The 23,025-nt window shown below is 39.4% G+C and overlaps 1 protein-coding gene across 5 annotated transcripts in view; it reads right to left on the reverse strand.

Moving 5' to 3' along the window:
* Positions 1 to 23,025, reverse strand: part of TRPS1 (transcriptional repressor GATA binding 1) — a 277,918-nt gene that overhangs the window by 195,783 nt on the left and 59,110 nt on the right. For 3 of the 5 annotated variants that reach the window (XM_081950844.1, XM_081950843.1, XM_081950847.1), the window contains 2 exons: positions 3,386 to 3,560; positions 104 to 1,026 (listed from right to left, as the gene is read on the reverse strand). In XM_081950844.1, coding sequence (XP_081806970.1) covers positions 104 to 1,026; positions 3,386 to 3,422 — 960 coding nt within the window. In that variant the 5' untranslated portion in view covers positions 3,423 to 3,560. The remainder of the gene's footprint in view (positions 1 to 103; positions 1,027 to 3,385; positions 3,561 to 23,025) is intronic. The other 2 variants (XM_081950845.1, XM_081950846.1) reach the window with 1 other exon arrangement.

Here is a 23,025-nt window from a genome sequence, read left to right on the forward strand (position 1 = left end):
CTCTCTTCCACTGGAAAATTAATGATACATTTGCAGGTTTTGGTTTTGGGGTGGGTTTTTTTGGGGGGGGGGGGGAGTCAAGAGATAATATATATATACAAACCTGCACATCGTAAGTCCCGTTTAGCAAAACAGGCCTTTGGGAACTGATGTCCTGTAGAACCCCCGACAGCACAGAACAGTTGACTTTCTGGAAGTCTTTGGAATGGCTGAACTGCACCATATTGTGGAGAGCCAAAATTTTAGTGTCGAGCTCAGCATCCTGCCTGGTGCGGTTGTGTAGCCCGAGGTGGTACTTGCGGAAGTGTTTTATAAGATCTGTGGGGTCGTTCCCATAGTAACCGTAGCCACAGATGTTGCATTTGAAGTCCTGAAGCTCTGGAGACAGAGGCGCCATATCTGGGTTCTCAGTTGCCGACAAATCTGTTTTCAATTTGATTGGCCTTAAGTCCCCATCTGAAGGCACTTGTGGGTTTTTTGAGGCCAACGAGGCTGGGCTTCCCCGGCCCTCAGCTTGACCACTTTGCACATGCATTGTTTCATCCATAGATTTTGGTGACGTCCGAGTCTCTTCACTTTTCTCCGTCAGATCTACTGACAGGTTGCAGGCCACATCTTGGGTGTCATCTGCATCTGATCTGAGAGGAGACTTCAAGGACTCAGAGATTCCCCCAACAGCTGCAGATGAGAAGGCCGGCATATTTCTGTCTGTCATCTCATCATGAGGGAAGGATGGAACATTTCCTCCCTTATTGTGGCTTTCATAATTGAAGCCAGCCTTTTCACTCGTCGTAGAGCTTTTCAAGTCCTTTTTAGAGCTGGGAGATGACTCTGGGACATGCGTGCAAAAGTTCTCATCATTTTGCTCCACAGCCTCACCCAACTCAGTGTTGTCTTGCATCTGACCGGCAGAAATTTCTTCTTTTCTTTCAGTATTGTCACTTTCTGTACCTGGCGACTGAAGGGTCTCTGTTTCTCCTTCTCTAACAACGTTTCTTAGAGGGGGATTCTTTTTCCGGACCATATCTAAAAAAATATATAAAAATGTGTATACAAAAGATACAGTAAGATAACAACAATGTAGAGAACACTCAAGCAGGCCATCCCATTCCCTCCACCCATTCCCATATTGAAACATAAACAGTGTTTGCCAGACCAAACAAAAATGCTTCTCCAGAAGATTTCTGTACAATCTTGCTAAGCCAGACTTGGAAATAAATCCTACTTACATAAAGGGAAGGAACTTCTGCCGAAAGGACAGAAACTTAATTGTGATTTCATGTTGATCCTTTATTGTTGTACCATATATTGGCTAGATAATCTTGTTGAAAGTTGCTCTAACTCTAACCCAATTCACTATTAATTAATTAATTAATTAACTATAACATTATATTATAATTAATTAATTATATTGTAATTGTAATAACATTAATTAATGTTATATAAAACTATTATGTTAGTTTCCAGGACATGAGACCAATATTCCACCAGGCAATGTACAATTTGAACAAAGTTTTGTAGAAGGAATTATTTCAAGATTGAATCCAAATATATTAAAAAAATATCACATTGAGATGCAGCTTTCCTCAACTCTTGAAACTTTTGGGATTTCTCAAAACGTACTGCAAATTCTAGCCGTTATGATTACAATGATATCTAGAGGAGCAAGGATGACGAAGGAAGCTAAGCTATTTAGATTTTCTCCAGTTAGATACATCAGTTGATATAGCGATAGTACTTAGGATTATATCCCACTTCACAGTACCTTACAGACCTCTCTAAGCGGTTTACAGAGTCAGCATATTGTTCCAACAATCAGAGTCCTCATGTTATCGCCATCAGAAGGATGACTGGCTGAGTCAACCTTGAGTCGGTCAGGATTGAATTCCTGGCAGTGAGTTGAGTTAGCCTGCAAAACTGCATTCTAACCACTGCGCCATCATGGCTCTTAGTATTTAGTACTAATATTTTGGCATCATTCAGGAAAAAACATGCTGCATTCTTATTAAAATGATAAAAGATGAAAAAATAAACTCTGATGGATCATAATGGGATCATTCTTAGGCCAGGCACACTCATGCACACATATTTACTTATTTATTTTTGAAGTCTCCTTCTTCTTAAAACTAGTTTCAACAATGTGCCACCTTCGTGTTATACTAGATCAGGGGTGTCAAACTCATGTCATCATGGCAGCATCGTATGAGTATTGAGACTTTTCCACCCTTTGCTAAACCAGGCATGGGCGTGGCCAGCACGTGACGCATCCGGGCCAAGGCCCAGGAGTTTGACAGCCCTGTACTAGACTAATAAGAAAGGATTTTATTATGATCCTATGCCAGAACTCATATTCCAGATTAAAATTTTCAGCATCCCCCATCTCCTAGTCCTGTTAGCTAGAATTAAGGGTTGAATCCATGTGGTAAAGATTGATCTGCCAGTACAATTAAAAAAAATTTTTTTAGATAATTGCCAATGTTTCAGAGAAAGCAACTTTGTATCTCAACCTTCTTAAGGTAAAGTAAAATGTTTGCATGTAATCATAAGGCTAATTCAAATTTTGTATTGTGCGTGGCCCTACAATCCCATGTTCATGATTATCAAGAATACAATCTCCCAAAATGAATCTTGCAGGTGCTTATTGAATTGTAGCAATTCAATAATATAATACAAAGCCCGAAGATAGACTAGAAAGCATAGAAGTCAACAGAGAAAAGAGGCCCCTAAGGCAGACACAAATATTCAACAGTCAACAGATATCTTATCTCAGAAGGCATTCATGAAACTCACTCCAGATTTATAGAGTCAATCATTATTGCCCAAATAAATTTAAGAAGGCAACTTAGAAACATCTGCTACTTTATTCATTTCTTTTTCAATGCTAAAGTAATACCCTACCCCAAATTCTCCCCCAGTCTAGAACTTAGGAACAGATACATAGGAAATGGAGCAAAAGGTAGAAATTTCCAAAGCTTCTCAGGCCGCCCACTGTAACATATGAAAAACTCAAATGAAGCAGATTTTATCCAGAAATAAGAATAATATTCCCTGCCCGCTCATATCAAGTTCTTCTAAAAATAAAGTTTTGTTGGACACTATCTACTACATTGCTCTATTTCAAAAATATATCCCTTTTTCTGCATTTGTACACTATCAGTATCATTATTCAAGAAGACATATTATCTAAATAAAAGCCCATTTGCAGTACTTCTAAATGGAGGAACTATCTATTGGCAAGTCATACTAGAGAGAATGGAAATACAGAGAAAGAATATAAGGCGTTCTACAATTATTATCTCTAAGACAAATAACAGATTGCACAATGTTTTATGGCGTGCCAAGAAGTTTTCCAGTTAACATTTCTACTTTAAAAAAAAATACATACTTGTAAAATCATACCCAGCATTGACTTCATAAGGCATGTGGCTCTACAATGCTTTTTGTTGTGTTTTGCTTTTACTGTTATTAATTCTATTAGTCAATTAGCTGGAAGGCTAACACAACTGGTTTAGAAGATACACAGCAGACACAGAAGACATTCTGAGAGCTGATCTGCACATCTGCAAAAGAAAACAAACAAAAAAGATTCCCCCCTAAATTATGCATTTATGATTAGGGTTTTATTGAAAAAAAACATTCAGCATTCTATATACTACAGCAAAAATTACAGCTGTACCACAATCAGATTAGCAACCCACAGGGACTTTTTTATTTGCTCAATCCTTTCCTTATTTTCTCCAAAACAGTTTTACAGATTACTTGCTATTTCAGCTTCAATCTCAATAATACATGGGCAAACAATAGATACAAACTCAAGGTAAACCGCTCCAAGCTTGATTGCAGAAAATATAACTTCAACAACTGAGTGGTCAATGCCTAGAATGCACTACCCAACTCTGTTGTTACATCCTCAAACTCCCATAACTTTAACCTTAAACTGTCTAGTGTGGACCTTACCTCTTTCCTAAGCGGTCTGTAAGGGGGCATGCATAAGTGGAACAGCGTGCTTACCGTTCCTGTCCTATTGTCCTGTCCTATTGTCCCCATTTATTTCTCCCTATTTCCTGTGTTCATGTCCATGTTTACACTTATACCAGTTATCTCGTACATGTTCGACAAACTAAATAAATTAAATAAATAAATAAATAAATAAGATTCATTAATTCTTGAAGGGAAAACCTCAAATGTCAAAATTATTATCTTCTATGAACCAGTCACAAATCACAACTTTACTTCTCTGACACTCCCATACCTCAGAGCTTGACACTTAAGATCATGGAACCTTCCTCAGTCTTAAACCAAAATGATATTTTCTAAATTTTCATCTTGTTCTTGCATGCCTCCTTAAACTTGCAACTTAAACATCTCACACATATCTTATTCAACTTACTGCGCGCAATTTTTTTTTTTCATATAGAAATTGCATTTGTACCATTAAAATATAGTGCTTATCATCTTAAATGCATAAGTAGCAGCAGAATCAAGTTCTGAATAACAAAGGACAATAACAACCACCTTACTATGAGGTCTTGAATAACAGGGAAAAGTTAAGACATTTGGAAGCATAACAGGGCTCCAGCTTTAAAAAGTGGCTGTCTATGCTTCTGACAGGGTGAACCAGCAATACCAAAGGTTGGAGATTTCACTGATTTCATGATTAAAGTTGTCCAAAATGACATGTACCAATATGACAAAATAATAGCCCATTAATTTCATTAGCTGAATGTAGCTGCAATTAATTGTTTCCAAATACTTCCAGTAACCAATGGTCTCTTACATAACTGTATAAAATATCACGTTTATTGTCCACAGTTTCAATTCACATGTGGTGCAACTAAAAGACATTATATGTCTCTGACTGATCATACCACAGGGCTAAGAGGCAACAATGGCTTTTAACAGGGGGTCTTCGGAAATTGCTTTTGAACGAGGCATGATTTTTCTCTAGAATCTGTGATGAAGGAAGACAAAATTTATCAAATGTACACAGGGAGGCCTGACCCAAATCAGACTTGATTAATGAAATACTCAGACAACTTTTTTTAAAAAAAAAAATCAGGTTTTTTTTGGGGGGGGGAAATGGATTTAATCTTTTTTAACTTTTGAGATGTGTGTTTTTTAATGTTGTACGCCGCTCTGAGTCCTTTTGGAGAAGGGCGGCATATAAATCCAAATAAACCAAACCAAACCAAACCAAACTGGCCCAGAGGTGAGTTGGACCGAACCAACGGTTCGGTCTGGATGGGGTGAACCGGTAATAGCGGTGGCAAGAGGCTCCGCCCACCCTACTGGATGCTTCTGCGTATGTGCAGCAGCATTGCAGGCAGGAGTGCGTCCGAACCAGTAGTAAAAAAAATTGGCAACCCACCACTGAACTGGACCCTATTGTCCCTTTAATTTGTAATCACTAAAATAGGTTTTCATATTAGGAAATAAATGAAAGGCAAGTATTGGTATCAATCTGGTATTGTTTCTCTACTGAGTCTTCTCTTATATGTCAGTTGGATCCACATAAAAAAGTTATTACAACCTTGTAATCCTTTAATTTGGGATTACAATAGCACTGTGTCAACTGAATGGGGTTTACTGGCTAGATGCCCTTCCTGATGCCATGAGAAGTTTGCTGCAGATATTTTTTTTTCTCTGCGCCCTAGGAGAGAAACATCTTCTGCTACCTAGAATTGAATTCTCAACCTTCTAAGTGTCTTCACCACTAGGCCACCACTAGGCTCTATCAGTTGGATCCACATAAAGTTCTAAAAACATTAGACGGTATAAAAATGTCAATTTTCTGAAATACAGTAGTTTTCTTTACGTGGCACATTTTAACACAACAGGTAAATTTCCTAAAAATTCACTACAGTGCTAATCTATTGCATAAATTTGGGCACTTGGTAGCCCTCTTGCCCTTAAAACTGGTTGCACTATCCTATGGACACTTGATCACTATTTGTGACCTTCCCTGCTGTCTTCCTACAAAGGAATGAGGAAAGATACTCAGGTGAATCTGACCTTTCTTTGCTGGCACGAAACACATCCTCCCTTCCCCTTTTGTTCACATAATAAATAATAAATAATAATAAATTTGAATTTATTAGCCGCTCCCTCTCCAAACAGGACTCGGGGCGGCGTACAATAAAACATATAAAACATAAAACATATGTGCAAACACATAAACATCCAAATACACACATATACAAAGACATACATGCACGGAGGCGGTAACAAATTACATCACATTTGGACAGTTAAAAATCACCATTAAAATACCCCATTAATAATAACACAATTTAAAAATTTAAAAGGACTGTCAGGAGGAATAAGAAAAAATTTACGGTTGAGCCAGGCCAGATAATTGAAAGAGGTGGGTCTTCAGCTGTACACGGAAGGAGCGGAGATCGGAAGTAATCCTGATGTCACGGGGGAGGTCATTCCACAGGGCTGGGCCCATCACAGAGAAGGCTCTGCTCCTGGGTGTCGCCCCCCGACACTGTTTAGTGGACGGCACCCGGAGAAGTCCCTCTCTGTGTGAGCGGATTGGTCGTAGGGATGTATGGGGCAGGATGCGATCCTGCATGTAACTAGGTCCTGTGCCATGAAGCGCTTTAAAGATCGTAATCAAAACCTTGAAACGCACTCGGTAGACTACAGGAAGCCAGTGCAGCTCGCGCAGGAGAGGTGTTACAGGGGAGTATCTAGTCCTCCCCATAATCACCCGCGCGGCCGCATTCTGGACCAACTGCAGTCTCCGAGTGCATCTCAAGGGAAGCCCCATGTACATTCACATTACATTAACACACACACACACATCACCCTCCTTCCTGCCTTCATTCACATGCATACACTCATTTGTGGCCTCCTTCCTGAGCCTTCCTGTTCTTGAACACATTCCACACAATCCTTACCTGGCTTTCTGGGTTCACATGCATTGCATACCCTTTTTCCTTAGCTTTCCTACCTTTGTGTATACACATACACACACACACACACCAGCTCACACCGGTGGGGCTGTATGAGCACGGATGTCTTGTGCTCATACCGCCCCACCCATTTTTTCTGACCTTCCTGCAATCACATACAGCCTGAATCATCTTTCCTCAGTCTTCTTACACTCACACGTACATATAACACAGACATTCCACGGACCTCCTTCTTGATCCTCCCTGCACTCACACACACTGTGCCCTCCTATTCAGGCTTTTCACAGACCATAGTGCTCCCCTTCCCTTCAAGTTACACGAGGCTGTCCCTTGACCATCACCACCATCCCTGCAACAGCCCTGTGACATCCTCCACTACCTACCCTAAACGACCCATGTGTTTTAGGCTAAAACAATTAGGACTGAGTGGACAGCTGTCGCTAAGCAATGTAGAAAGGAGAAAGAAGGACTAGGGGAGACATGATAGCAGTGTTCCAATATCTCAGGGGTTGCCACAAAGAAGAGGGAGTCAAGCTATTCTCCAAGGCACCTGAGGACAGAACAAGAAGCAATGGGTGGAAACTAATCAAGGAGAGAAGCAACTTAGAACTGAGGAGAAACTTCCTGACAGTTAGAACAATTAATCAGTGGAACAGCTTGCCTCCAGAAGTTGTGAATGCCCCAACACTGGAAGTCTTTAAGAAGATGTTGGATAGCCATTTGTCTGGAACGGTATAGGGTTTCCTGCCTAGGCAGGGGGTTGGACTAGAAGACCTCCAAGGTCCCTTCCAACTCTACTATTGTATTGTATTATTGTATTGTATTGTATTGTAGTCACATGACACTGTCCCTTTCAACCACACAGTGACACCCTGGTCTCAATTGCCTTCGAAATTGCCTGTACTTGTAAGTGCAAATGTTTTCAACTAGCTGCAAACTGAGTTCCCTCCACTTCGTTGAAGTTAATGCATCAGTCACTGAGATTTCAAACATCCCAAAAGCAAATTAGATCAGGGTAAAAACAATACCACAGAAGCTGCCTAGTTTTCAGCGGCTCTGAATAATCTATAGCTGTTAATATTTTCCTCCTATTCCAGGGAGTTGAGTTTTGATTAATTGACTGTCGACAGTTTTGTGATCATTTGGCACAATATGGTGTAATTTTATTGTAATAATTGGAACCAATGTTATTTTCGGACTACAGGCTCTGCCAGGGAAGGTAGGAAAAACCATTCTATCTTTGTGCATGTGTCTGTATGAGTAAAGCAATGAAGATGCACTTTCTATCAAAAACAGTAAGATTTTTTTTCCAGTTTTTTCAAGTTAAAAAAACAGGAAAAACAGATAAATCTCCTTCTAATAATCAACTTTATTTCTGTTAAAATATTTTTATATTATAAAATCGCAGGCTTGTCTTATGAACTTGGAGGTTTTAGATACAATTGTCACCACTATCTAATCTCACGAAAAAAAGCCATGTATTCCATCAACTTCAGCATTAAAGTCCAATGGAAAATGGATCATTCCTAATGGAATTAATATATTGTAAAGGGAATGAAAAACACAGTCATGAACTAGGCAAACTTATTAAAAGGGAAAAGCTTTAAAGGATGGTTTTAGGTGTAAATTTCTCTTTGTAATATCCTGAACAGACTGAACAGTTCTGAAGTTCTCCTAACCGGCTTTGCATTTCTTCAAAAATAGTAACACATCTCAGCATTGTTTGACATATCAATGCTTGAATTGAAATGCTTTCAATGAAAATAAAATTTAGGCACTTTTTAAAAAATAATAATACAAATTAATTTGGAAGTAGGAAAAAAGGCAACTAAATAATATGTTCAAACAAGCAAGACTGTGGACATGAAATAAACATGATTGGGCCCCTTTTATAAATGAGACATCACTTAGAAGATTCTTGTATCTAAACCAGAAAAATTGAGAGACGGGATGAAAACTGTTAATTAAGAATCACAAGCTAAATAAATAGCTATCTCATATATGGCATCCTGCTTTGTTCTTAGAAATCAGCTTCTCTCAGTCTCTCTAAATCTCAAGACATTCTTATTTTTAAATAAAAATAAAATAAAAAACAAAGTAAAAAAATAGAAGCAATTGCTAAATTAACAAATTGAGGGAGGAATTATCGCAGACTTCTAAGGAAAACTATAGTTTTGAAAAACAGCTTAGAAAAACCTTTTCTCCCCCCATATATTTACCTTTCAAAAAGAATATTCAGAAACGTACAATATAATAGAAACCCAGTGAAGCATTTCTCACACAACACATAATTAACTTATTCAATTCATTAACATAAGAAGCAGTGATGGGATTCTAATTTAGAAAGTGCTCGGAAACAAGTAGAAATTGCATAGAAGAGAAATACATGAATTGCTACAAGCAAAAATCTGAAATTCTTGCAAGAGATGTGTAGGAAGTTTAATTGTTTTCCAGTAATGATTAGGTTAAAATCACTGAACCGCATCACGCATGCCCAACCCATTCAAAATCTCTTATAATTTCTTTGATTATTGTGAGCCACCCAGAGTCATTTAGAGTCTGGTAGCATACAACTTTAATAAATCATTATTAACCTGAGAGCATTTCAAATATGTTTTCCCCCATTTTCTCTGTAACCCACAAAGCTCCAGTTATTGTGCCTAGTAAACTAGCTTATTTTCCCAACATTTAACATTTTCACAGGATCACTCAACTCTACTCTTCTTTGTGGATTGGGGTCTTGTTGGTTTTAAGAGCAGGACTATAACGAAAATACTAGAAAAACTTTTACAGAGGCAAAAATGAGTCTCAGGTATCTTATGAATTACACCAGATTTCTGAAAAGAACTAAGTAAACTGATAGACGCCCAAGCTTCTGGAATGGATCCATGAGATTTTAAGAGAATGGATTTCAAGCAGAAACCACACGTCTAATTTTAGCTTATCACAGAAATCTTTTAAGACCATCCCGCAGAATAAAATAAATACCACTGAAATCCAAAAGGAGGGATATAAACTGCAAAATAAGGAGTACTTACGTACTCTGCTTCTGGAGAACCTTCCAGTTTTTATACTGCAGCTAAAATGAAAACCAAGTAGAGTTGAGGAACCGAATCATCTGAAGACCTCTGACTGTGTCCATTGCACCCCTGGCAAATGACTTCAAAGAGATGGAAACCACGGTATTTCCCTACAAAGCTATCCCCCCAACTGAAGTCCCCCCCCCTCCTAGTTTCTTGTTCTTTGCAAAAAAAAGGGGACATCTACTACGTTTCCCTCCTTGCATGTAAGGAGAATTTTCTCTCTTTCTTTTCCTTTTCCTTTTCTTTTTTTTAAATTTTGTATAAAAAGTATTCCATTTGGTTGTAATTATTGTGGTTCTGCTCTCTCCTGTGGGGACCATCTTCAGTGAGAGCTCATCATCTCAGCTTGGCAAAAAGGCATGAACCTATAAAGGATGATGTCCTAATTTGTAAAATGCAACACTCATTCATTTTTTCAGATTAAAAAAAAATATTTGGAAATTGCCATTATTTTGTTTCAGTAAGGGTACACAATTCAGGAATTGGATATTATCCTAAGAAAAAACAATTAATGCAATCCTTCCTCATCGGAAGACAGTTCTTATTTATTGTCTTTTCATTTATCTTAGCAATAGTGTTATAAAATGTCAAAGTATAAGGCTTTGTGATGTGCTTATTCTCATTCACTCTTTTCAAATGGAGTTTTAATATAAATAAATAGAATAAATTTAATTTGTTAGCCGCTCCCTCTCCAGAAGGACTCCGGGCGGCGTACAATAAAAACCCATACAAATATACATATACATACATAATGACTATAAGCTGCCCATTTTGCCTCTAGAACCTTGCACAGAAGAAAAGTTGAGCCCAGAAAACAAATCAACATTTTCACAAAGCTTTTGGTGTAGATTTGGAGTTCTGTTAAAGCCTTTTTTAAGGAGAAAGCCCATGTTGTGTCTCCTGTATTCGGTATTCAGAAACATATTTTTTTTAAAAAAATATTGAAAGTTTTTACATGGATAAAAGACAAACATTGAAATATAAAGAGAGAAAAAAGGAAAAAAGTGCAGAAAATACAATGAAGAAAAGGGAAAAAAGATACCAGAAACTTAATTGTTCGCCTTCAGAGGTTGTAGGTGCTTCATTACTGGACATTTTTAAGAAGAGATTGGATAGCCACTTGTCTGGAATGATATAAGGTCTCCTGCTTGAGCAGGGGGTTTAACTAGAAGACCTCCAAAGTCCCTTCCAATTCTATATTGATTGATTGATCTTCTTTATAGCAGTTACAATCTCATTATCTCGCCTCCCCACTTTAACATTATTCAGTAACATAACCTAAAAAGCAATAGGCATTTGAAGATTGGAAGATGAATCTTATTTCATGGATGCTTCTTTGTGTTATTTAGCTAGTTGCAAAAGCCATCTAGAGTTACTCTAGTAGAAGGCATGCAAATAGCTGTAATTATTATCATAATAATGATGACTAAGATGATGATTTCTTTTTCCCCTTGCAGGGAGAATTGCAGACATAACATAATTATTGGTCTTGGATGAAATAAAAGTCTATTAACATCTCAAAGAGAGATTAACAAGTACACAGGCTGTCTCAAAAACTGTAGAGCAGTCAAAATTTGGCAGGGAATCAGAAAGAAATAACATTTGTAAAAAAATTAAAAATCTAATAACCATGTTGTGGAGGAGATATCAATAACAAGAACAAATGTAGTGATGGATATTTGTCAATGACTACCACTCTGCAAAAATAATGGAAAGCTGAAAAAAGACACTTTCCCTCCTATAGTCCATTTCATGTTCTTTATTTACATACTAGGATTTGTTATATATTGCCAGCATTGGACAAAAAAACCCAAAAATTTACATCTGAATAGGTGACTCTGAAAAACTTAAGTATGGATAATTGCAATACCACTTAGACTTATATAAAACTTCACAGTACTTTACAGCCTCTCTAAGCAGTTTACAGAGTCAGCCTCTAGCTCCCAACAATTTGGGTCCCCATTTTACCAACCTGGGAAGGATGGAAGGCTGAATCAACCTTGAGCCTAGTGAGGATTGAACTGCTGGCAGCCGGCAGTCAGCAGAAGTAGCCTGCAGTACTGTATTCTAACCACTGAGCCAGCACAGCTCTTAAATAATAAAAATCCTTAATTTACCATCACAATGGAGCCCAAAATTTCCATTCCTTAAGCGAGACAGTTTTTAAAGTGAGTTTTGGTCCATTTTATGACCTTTCTTGCCATAGCTGTTAAGTGAATCTCTGCAGTGGTTAAGTTAATAATAGAGTTGTTAAAGTGAAGCCGGCTTCCCCATTAATTATGCTTGTCAGGAGGTCTCAAAAAGTGAGTATGTGAAACTGGGACACCACAACTGGCATAAATACATGGCAGCTGCCAACAATCTAAATTTTGATCGCATGACCGTGGGGTTGCTGGACCGGTGGTAAGTGTAAAAAATGGCCATTTTTCAGCGCCTATTGTAACTTCAAATGGTCATTAAATGATTTGTAGTAAATTAAGGATTACCTGTATGGATGATCATGTGGATAAAGCAGCAGCATTTTTTTAACCTCAACCTCCACCTCCCTTTCTTTGCTGGGATGTGCCTAATTGATTTTGATCATGGACAAAACCAACTTTGCATCTGGAAAGCACTTTAACCACCCAAAAACTAATATCTTTGGCATGTTCTCTAATCTGCTGCTTTACAGTGAAGGAACACTTCTGCCCCTAATCTTTAACCATAATATACCTTAGTTTTTTAAACAAAATTAATAACAGCCTATCCAAGCATTTACAGTATATGGAGCAAAGCCCTTTCATATATTATTGAAGCACTTAGATGCCACTTAGTACAATCTATAATAGTGATGGCGAACCTGATGCAGAAAAGGTTGCGTGGAAACATTGCGCGTGTGCTCATCGGGGCTGTGCTCTGGAAAAGCCAAACTCCCTGTTTCTAGTGGGCATGCATGCCCGACAATCAGCTGGCTGACGCACATATGCAGGCCAGTTTTGGGCACTGCTGCACGCACAAAGGATTGCGCTCCGGAAAAGCTGAACTTCCGGGTTCTGGCATGCATGCAATCAGCTGGCCGGCTTGCATGCACACACCAGTTTTGGCACTGCTGCACCTGCAGACAGCTGATCGTCGTGCACGCATGCGCATCAGACACCAGGAAGACAAACAGGCAAGGGCCGTGCGTGACGGGCGACATGGCTTCACGTGCCACTTTGGGAACACGTTTCATAGGTTTGCCATCACGGATCTATAATATTACTTTACACTATAATAATCACTAGCAGTAATACAGTCCCAATATATCAGAAAGCTGAAAGAAACAGCAGGTACAAATAACTATCCAAACCACAAATTAACCTTAGAAAAGGTTAGTAAAGTTTAACAAGTAATAGTAATAATACCATAACCTTGCCAAACCTAGTTTTAACCTGTTTTTCCTAATTTTTATAATGGCTGTTTTAATTGTATCTATGTATATCTGTGAACTACTTAATATTCTTCATTGAATTGCAGTGGAATATAAATGTAATTAATAAATATGTTAAATCTTCTATGAAATCCACTTTTAAAATACAAAGGAATTTCAAAATCAACTGAAACTGAATCTTCACCGTTCCATCTAGAAATGACTGTTAAAAATAAGTAGGATTCCCCTTTCCTTTATTTTAATTTACTTTTGCTATACTAAGCTTGAGTTGGCAGAAGGGCATCGGAAGTTAAGTTTCTTTCAACATTTTACTACCCAAAGAAAAAGTAGATTTGTTTTTGTTTTGCCAAGGGGGTCGACTTGTTTGTTTACACATTCTTGCTACACATGAGCTTTTCATGAAAGGAATGCTGTAGAGTGATTAGTTATCTGTATTCCCACATCGATAAGCATCAGTAATGGAACTACAGTGACTCATATACTTCTGGTATAATGAACACCAAACTGATATTTATCAGTGGCAAAACTCCCATTGTCTTTCATTTGGGCAGGATTGAACCTTATCACTGCCCACTTTGTAAATGCCTTCTGGTAATGGAGGCTGAAATAATCAGAAAAAAACCCTGATCCTGAAAACCAACTGTTGCATTTCACCGCCACCTCTTCTCCCTTATTAAACTAATGTTTCAGTATTGAAAATGCAAAACTGTGACTCTGAAAGACATGAAGCTGTCTGCATTCACAGAGGGACCCTGCAGTCTTTTGTAGGAAGGAAAACAATATTGACACTATTACACCACTTGCAACAAGCACAAAAAAGCTAGATGTATGTTGTTACACTGAAAATAAGTAAGCTCAAAAGAGCAGAAAGCAGGAAATAATGCAGGATTCTTCCTAAAAACATTCAAATTCTAAACATTCTAGATATATATTTATTACACTACAGTTTTGCTATTTTACACACCTTCAAAGTTCACTGGGCAACTTACAGAACAAATGCAGTATTAGGTAACGGTTTCCCTCGCACATATGTGCTAGTTGTTCCCGACTCCAGGGGGCAGCGCTCATCTCCATTCCAAAGCTGAAGAGCCAGCGCTGTCCGAAGACATCTCCATGGTCATGTGGCTGGCATGATTAAATGCCGAAGGCACACAGAACGCTGCTAGTTTCCCACCAAAAGTGGTTCCTATTTTTCTACTTGCATTTTTCGAACTACTAGATTGGCAGAAGCTGGGACAAGTTAATGGGAGCTTACTCCGTTATGTGGTGCTAGAGATGTGAACCGCTGAACTGCTGACCTTTCTGATCAACAGGTTCGGCGTCTTAGCTACTGAGCCACCGCATCCCCTAAATGCAGTATTAAATACAGTATTAAAACAATATCTAGGTCAGTGAAAACTTTCAAGTAAAAGTACATTTAAACACTAATAAACTGCCTTTAGAACAAGAAGATGCAGAATTTTATTAGCTCTATGTTGTTGTTTTGGGTTTTTTTTTTATTAGCTCTATGGGTATTTTTTTTCCTTAGTATTATTTTCTGTGCTTACTTTTGCAACAAGTACTATGCTGTAGAAAGGAGCAATTGGGAATGATATCTTCCATCTTCAATTTGTAGAGTGTTCCTGCCTCTACAAATTCTACCATGTCATCTACCACACAGGTAAACCAAGCCAAGAACTAAGTAATATTTCATGTGTACATATTCACGACATTATGCAACTCCTTTCCTAAATTAAACTGCCAAGAGGGAGTTCCATTAAAAAAAACCTACAAAAATCAGTAGCCGAAAGTTTCATTCATCTGCCTAATTGACATAGATCAATGGAAGTTATTTAGGGCACATTAATAATATTAAGGAAAAAAAACCCACCATTATTCCAGTTGTTTAATTGAGACACTCCTTTCTCCACTTGAGTTACATTACTTTTGCCGCACACAATGAACAACACAATTCAGAAGACACTTCCTTCTCAAAAGTCAAATTCCACTAGTCTATTGGAAATACTCATAATCTCTCCGTACATATCTATTCAAACAGGTTAATTAATACAAATATTTTTGAATGGTGATGGTGATGGTGAAACTGATCTGATATACATTCCTTCTTTCCAGACATACACAATTAGTCGGCATGTTGCATCAAAATTAATATTATCCATATAAATGCAAATTAATTAAATATTCAGTTATCTATCAATAATTGCAAATCCACAACAAAAGGATCTAGCTTATTAATGTATCTGTAATGCAGTATAGGAAAGTATTTCATCACCATGTTTCATTCCTTTCACAATCTTTGCAAAAATAATGATAAATCTTACTATAATTATCAGCAAGATAAAAAAAACAGTAGTAGTAACCAAATACAACCAAAGCAGTGTATTCTTTACAAATGACCTACAGCAGGGGTGTCAAACTCAAGGCCCAGGGGGCTGGATCTGGCCACGGGATGCTTAGATCTGGCCTGGGGGCTGTGCTGGAAACACTGAAGGACTGTCCTACGGTGCCTCTACCAGCAAAAATGGAAATTATGCAGCCCCTCTAAGCTCTATTTCGACTGGCAGAGGGGTGCAGGAGGGCGGCATGGCCAAAAACAGAGCTTGGGAGCCAAAGCACTCGGGCCACCACAGATGCCCCCGAAAAGAGAGATGTCAAGCTGGCCATGCCTACCTGCCCGAGGCAAATACCAGCCTGATGTGGCCCTCAATGAAATTGAGTTTGATACCCCTGACCTATAGATTTAAGATTAAAAAAGCATAAAGGATTAAATGAGAAAATGTTTAATTGGTGATTGGAAGGGTCCAATCTGACACTAGGAAACATATTAGCATTTCTTCGTAGTATATCTAGTATATATTAAGAGGTAGTTAGGATATGTCTGCACATAAATTACTGTCAAAGGAGAATGAAAAGTGCATGAATTAAGGTCTGGGACGCAGGTTCATTGGAGCCACAACGGAACCACAACTTTGGTTGCTATTCCCACCATGTACCATACTGAAATGTGTCAAATGAAAAGTCCTTCGGAGTGTTCAGAAAACAAGATGGTGGATATTAAAGGTTCCAAGTTGAAACTCACCAACATGAATTGATAATAACACCCAAATACTACCCAATGTCAAAAGCACTTAGCTCTCCTTAAATCCAGGGACAGCAGAGAGTAGAGCCTGAAGCTGCAATAAAGGCTGCAATCAGCTAGTATTTTTACTTAACACCTTGATGAAAAACCATTCAAAAGAATCAATGGCGCCAGTGAGCCATTGGAAAATAAAGAGTTTAAGCCAGCTGGAGGGATAGCTAATGTGGATTCTTGCTTACAGTGTGCTCATATCAGTTTCTGTCCAAATTAAAACATTTGAGATGCATCATGAAACCCAGAAAAATGCTTATAAAAACGTGGATAGGACAATTTCCAAACTTGATGGCAGCAGGTATGCACCTGACCTTTAGAATTAAAAAATAAATAAACATTTGGCACAGATGACTCTATTTTTTTTCCTTACCAAATTCTAAGGTCTCCAAAAATTATATATTTAGAAGGGACTTGATTGATTTTATTCTTTTCAATTTGCTATTGATGTTTGTCGCAGGCCAGAAGTGGGTTGCTACCGTTTCGCACCGGTTCGGCTGAACTGGTAGTGGAAACCGGGACTGGGTCGCCAAACCAGTAGGGACAGCCAGCTGGCCACGCCCACGAACCAGTTCACCAGTTGCCCATGCCGTTGGTGGCATGTTTTTTACTCCGTTATTAATGTTCTGCACATGCGTGGAAGATTTTGCAGGCAACTGCGCGCAAAGCATGCGTACAGCAAACCAGAAGTAACGCCGGCAGCAACCCACCCCTGTCGCAGGTAAGTCTTCCTGATAAAAATTTAATTTGGGCGGGGAACAATTGATTTTAAACCTTACTCCTTAGACAAATCTGCTAAGACCCACAAACTTCTCCTGAGCACTACATCCATCACTGGCCTACAGCAATGCTGCAAATGCCCATTGTTAAGTTTAGGAAGGTGGGATTCCTCTTTGGTTAAGGAAACTATCACTGAGTCCACTTAGATATTAAATATAGGAAGCAAGAATGCCATCCTGTTTCAATCCTCAACAGATTAAAATATTTGCAGCACCATCACATTCAATTGGATATGTTCCTATAGGATCTGTAGCATCTAATTATAAAAAGTAGTCATTGGTCCACTGACATAAAGGACAGCTCTGCCGAAGGTGGATTATACGTTAGTGAAGGCAACGTATAAGGGCTGATATTGACCATACATTAGGAATTGTAATATACCACACTGATCCAGGGTGGATTTGCCCTCCCTAAATCCTGCTTTCTCATCAGCTAAGTGTTTCTCCTCATCTGTCAAATCCAATAAATTATAATACAAGAAATAGGCATATACTTGCTGAGCACGCTTAATAGACTAACGGGATGGTAGCATAAAGAGCTTGTATTATTTCTGTTCTTAGGGATGGGGACAGTTATAGATTGATCCGGTCTCCTGAGATTTGAAATGTATTATTGATGTGAGCAAAAAGAGAAGTCAACACAGAACTCTGTCTGTCTGTCTGTCTGTCTGTCTGTCTGTCTGTCTGTCTATCTAACTATCTATCTACCTACCTACCTAATTTACATAGCTACCCATTTCACCAAAAGTGAATCTGAGTGACATACAACAAAGCTAAAAAAAGGTCATTTCTCTACAGCAACTCTGGTGGTATTCAGTTTCTCTTTCTCTCTCTTTCATAAAATTAGTTTAAGAACCACTGGTGTGAAATCACAGGCCAGGAAGTGATGCTGTGCAGAGACTAATATGGAGACTGAAAAATAGAAAGCTATGGAGCGTATCATTTTTTCCATCTAGTATCACAACCCTAGTTTTCAAATACTGTTTTCCCTTATGCAACAAGACCATTACCTTCTCAAACAGGGACATGTTCTTATCTTTTTCAATCTGAAAATTTGGCTCTGTGTGTGTGTGTGTATGTATTTGTGTTACAACCCCTGGTATGCCTAGCTAGATCTATTTGAAGCTATTTAGCTCTCATCAGCTAGCCATACCCTTACTCCTGCCTAATATGTAATACAGCCCATGTTCAAATCCCAGTAAGGGTATGGCTAGCTGATGAGAGCTAAATAGCTTGAAATAGATCTATACTAGTCTCCCTTTATTTATTTATCAGCACAAATACAACACAAATATATATATATAATTTAAATAATAAAGTTTGGGGCCTCAAAGTTGGAGGTCACAAACATCTAGCTTTCTCTTATTATTTCTCAAGTGCAATTGAAATAATCCATTTTTCTACAGGCATCTATCTACGTGGTTCCAAGCAAACAATAAGCTGGGTCCTTGCAAAGTAAAATTTGAGGTAAGCAGAATAAAAGTTAGGGGTGTTGAAAGCAGCGAACAAAACAGAAGAACATGCATTTGGCTCAGCACAAAGTGCTAAGATTTGTTGAAATAAAGAAAAGGGTTAATTCAAAGGATTCATTTAACTTGTGTACTTGCTCTCTGTTAATGCTTAAAATAAAATATCAGCTTGTAGCACATGAGAGATATCAGACTGCTGGATCAGACCGAAGCCTCATTAGCACATAATGCTAAACCTCTTGGTATACTGACTCTTCATACAGGCAGCTTGTTTAGTCTCTCCCTTCATTCAAATGGAAAACACAACCCAGAATGGAAAGCTTTGTGTATCATCCAAATTTGGGCAACTAGTTCCTTTCTCCCAAATATGTCAGACTCATAAAACAAGGAAGAGGAGGAGGCAAAGCAAAAAAATAAAATAAAAAGAGTGGGGAGAATTTATTCATGGCTTACAAATCTCAACTTGTTGGCAAGCAGTAGACAGGAGTCCAAGTTTGGATGTCATACACAGGTTTCTGTTTCGGCAATGTTTTTTATCACTTGAATGAAGAGGAGGAGGAGGGAAAGGAAAAAATGAGCTGGCTGAACCAGCCACAGTCTGCTTACAGTAAGATGGGATAAGAGAGAAATTTTGGCTTACTATTAAGAAGACTCCATTTGATCCAGACTCCAGTTTCAAGCACTGGCCAAAAAGATACTTCTGAGAAACCTAAAAGCAGACATTTTCCCAGGAGATGAGGATGCTGTTTCTATGGACACTAGTTGGCACCCAGCATCAGCTCCTCAGAGGCGTAACTGCTTGTGCATGTGAAGAGTCTATTAATTTATTATGCCTAACAGCATTGACAGAATCATCTGCCACAAATTTATGTTTTCTTTTTTCCCCCCATAGGCCATCTAAATTTGTCACCATTAGCAACATAGTGTGAAAGTTAGCATGAATAGTCTCTATTGTCAGTGTGCATCATATGTTAGTGGCAACCCATCTATTTACAAAGAATGCTTCCCAAGTGGCCAAATTGTAATTTGTTTGGGGGGGGGGGGATCTGTTGCTATCTATGATTCTGTGTGTTTGTGTATTTGTATGTACATGCATGGGATGAGGTGGCCAAGCTTGTCAATCAGAAAGGTTGGAGGTTCGAATCCCTACCGCCGCGTAACAAAGTGAGCTCCAGTTACATGTCCCAGCTTCTGCCAACCTAGCAGTTCGAAAGCATGTAAAAATGCAAGTAGAAAAATAGGAACCACCTTTGGTGGGAAGGTAACAGCGTTTCATGCGCCTTTGGCATTTAGTCATGCTGGCCTCATGACCATGGAGACGTCTTCGGACAGTGCTGGCTCTTCGGCTTCCAAATGGGGGATGAGCACTGCCTCCTACAGTCAGGAACGACATTTGCGAGTGGAACCTTTATCTTTACCTATGTACATGTATTTCTTAATTTATAATTCAGAATGAGTTATTTCATATATTGCTCCTGAAGATTTCCTAGCAACTTCAACACATGTAACCCTCGATTTGCAGCCATTCATTTAATGACGGTTCAAAGTTACAGCAGCACTGCAAAAACTTAGGGCAGTGGCTTAGGGTAGGTTCTCACTCTTATGACCATTGCAGCATCCCCACAGTCATGTGATCAAAATTTGGGTGCTGGCTAAAGGGTATATTGGTTGCAGCATCATGGAGTCCTGGGGTTGTCATCTGCAACTTTCCTAGTAAGATTCTGACAACCAAGGAAACCAGATTCACTTCATTACATGATACACTTAACAACTGGAGTGATTCATTTAACAACCATGGCAAAAAAAGGCTGTGAAATAAGGCACGATTCATTTCATAACTGCCTAGCTTAGCAACAGAAATGTCGGGGTCAACTGTCGTCGTATGTCAAGGACTACCTGTAGATCATATTCATTCATGATCTTAAAGAGCCGAGGTGGCACAGTGTTTAGAGTGCAGTACTGCAGGCTACTTCAGCTGACTGCTAGCTGCAGGTCAGCAGTTCAAATCTCACCAGCTCAAGATTGACTCAGCCTTCCATCTTTCCGAGGTGGATAAAATGAGGACCCAGATTGTTGGGGGCAATAGGTGACTCTGTAAACCACTTAGAGAAGGCTGTAAAGGCACTATGAAGCGGTGTATAAGTCTAAGTGCTATTGCTATTAAGTTGTTATAGTCCAAGAAACATACCTAATTGGGTTGTGCAATGTCCTTCAAAGCATAAAGACCACCGTACAGCATCTGTCTACAACTCCTGAAACCTAACATAAGCCTTTGATAAATTGCATGACAACTGCAGAAAGTAGATTGCACAATCTGAGAAAATTATGTTTTAAAGGTTTTGAGTTTGTTGGTTTTAATGTGATGAAAAATCTAAATAATTGGGGCGTCATAAAAAAACCAGAAATTCTGTTTCTATTGGGACATTTTAATCATCATCCAAATAATTAACATCATATGACATCTATAACATTTACCAGAGAAACTGTTTCACAAAACAGGCATAGAACAGAAAATGCCACTAGTTCTCTTCACTGAAACAAATAAGTCTAAACAGAGATTCTGCTTTATATATAAGAATGGAGGCCATATAATCACGCAGGAGGAATTGTAACTGTTCTTTTACACTAATGTGCTCAAAATATCATGCTAGTAAATCAATGCAAATAACATGCACACTGAAATTTGTTTGTATTCTCTAATAAAAAGGCCACAGAATTATAGCCAAACTTAACACAGGTGAGTTTCCACTCACTCACACAATTAAACTTTTTCATGTGTGTGTGTGTGTGTGCGCGCACACACACATGTATGTATATATATACATGTGTGTGTGTGTGTGTGTGTGTGTTGTATTTGTGCTGATAAATAAATAAAGGAAGACTAGTATAGATCTATTTAAAGCTATTTAGCTCTCATCAGCTAGCCATACCCTTATATATACCGTGTTTCCCCGAAAATAAGACAGGGGTTTATTGTCTTTTGCCCCACGAAATATGGCCTTGGGTTTATTATAGGGGAGGGCTTATTATTTTCTGGGGCAGGCGAGAACTGAAGCGCGCCTTTTACCTTTCCAGCTCCGTCGCGTTCCTCGCCATTGTGCTCAGGGAAGCGGCTGGTTAAAAAAAAAAAACCTTCTCCCGAGTTCAATCAAACTTCTTGAACTCGCAAGAGTTTTTTTTTTAACCAGGGCTTCCCTGGACACAATGGCGAGGACTGCGACGGACCTGGAAAGGTAAGAGGCGCGCCTCGTGGCCCAACACCGCCCACCTTGCCCCAATGGTAAAGGCAGCCTGCCTAGTTCCCTTCCCTGCCGCCCCTTGAGCGAGCGGTGGCAGGTGGGGGGAGGAGAAGCGAAGCGCGCCTTTTACCTTTCCAGCTCCGTCACGTTCCTCGCCATTGTGCTCAGGGAAGCGGCTAGTTAAAAAAAAAAAACCTCCTCCCGAGTTCAATCAAACTTCTTGAACTCGCGAGAGTTTTTTTTTTTTTTTTACCAGGGCTTCCCTGGACACAATGGCGAGGACTGTGACGGACCTGGAAAGGTAAAAGGCGCGCCTCGAGGCCCAACACCGCCCACCTTGCCCCAATGGTAAAGGCAGCCTGCCTGGTTCCCTTCCCTGCCGCCCCTTTAGGGGGGGGGCGGAGAAGCGAAGCGCGCCTCTTACCTCGCTGCGTTCCTCGCCCATTCGTCCAGTGAAGTCCCTTGTAAAAAAAAAACCTCATGAGTTCAACTACGGAAGTTTTTTTTTATTACAAGGGGCTTTAATGGGCGAAAGGGCGAGGAACCCGAAGGAGATGTCAGTCTCTGGTATCTCTAGGATATGCGTCTGTCTTCTCCCCCCCCGCCCCCCTCGCTAAAGGGACATTGATGAAGGGAAGAAGCCAGGCAGCCGTTACCATTGGTGGGGTGGGAGCTAGCAGGACAGCAATGCGCCTCGCACCTCATTCCCTCCCGAGCAAAAAGAACAACTCCCACTAAGCCCCAATGATAACGGCTGCCTGGCTGCTTCCCTTCCCCAACCTCCCTTTAGGGAGGGGGTAGCAGTGGGGGGGGAAGCGACGCGTATCTTAGTGCTACCAGAGATTGACAGCTCCGCTGCATTCCTTGCCGTTTCGTCCAGGGAAGCCCCATGTAAAAAAAAAAAACCATGAATTCAACTAGCGAGGTTTTTTTTAACAAGGGGCTTCAATGGGCAAAGAACGCAGCGGAGCTGTCAATCTCCGGTAGCTCTAGGAC

Source organism: Natrix helvetica, assembly GCF_964273705.1.
Source record: "Natrix helvetica genome assembly, chromosome: 4".
NCBI classification, from domain to species: domain Eukaryota; kingdom Metazoa; phylum Chordata; class Lepidosauria; order Squamata; family Natricidae; genus Natrix; species Natrix helvetica.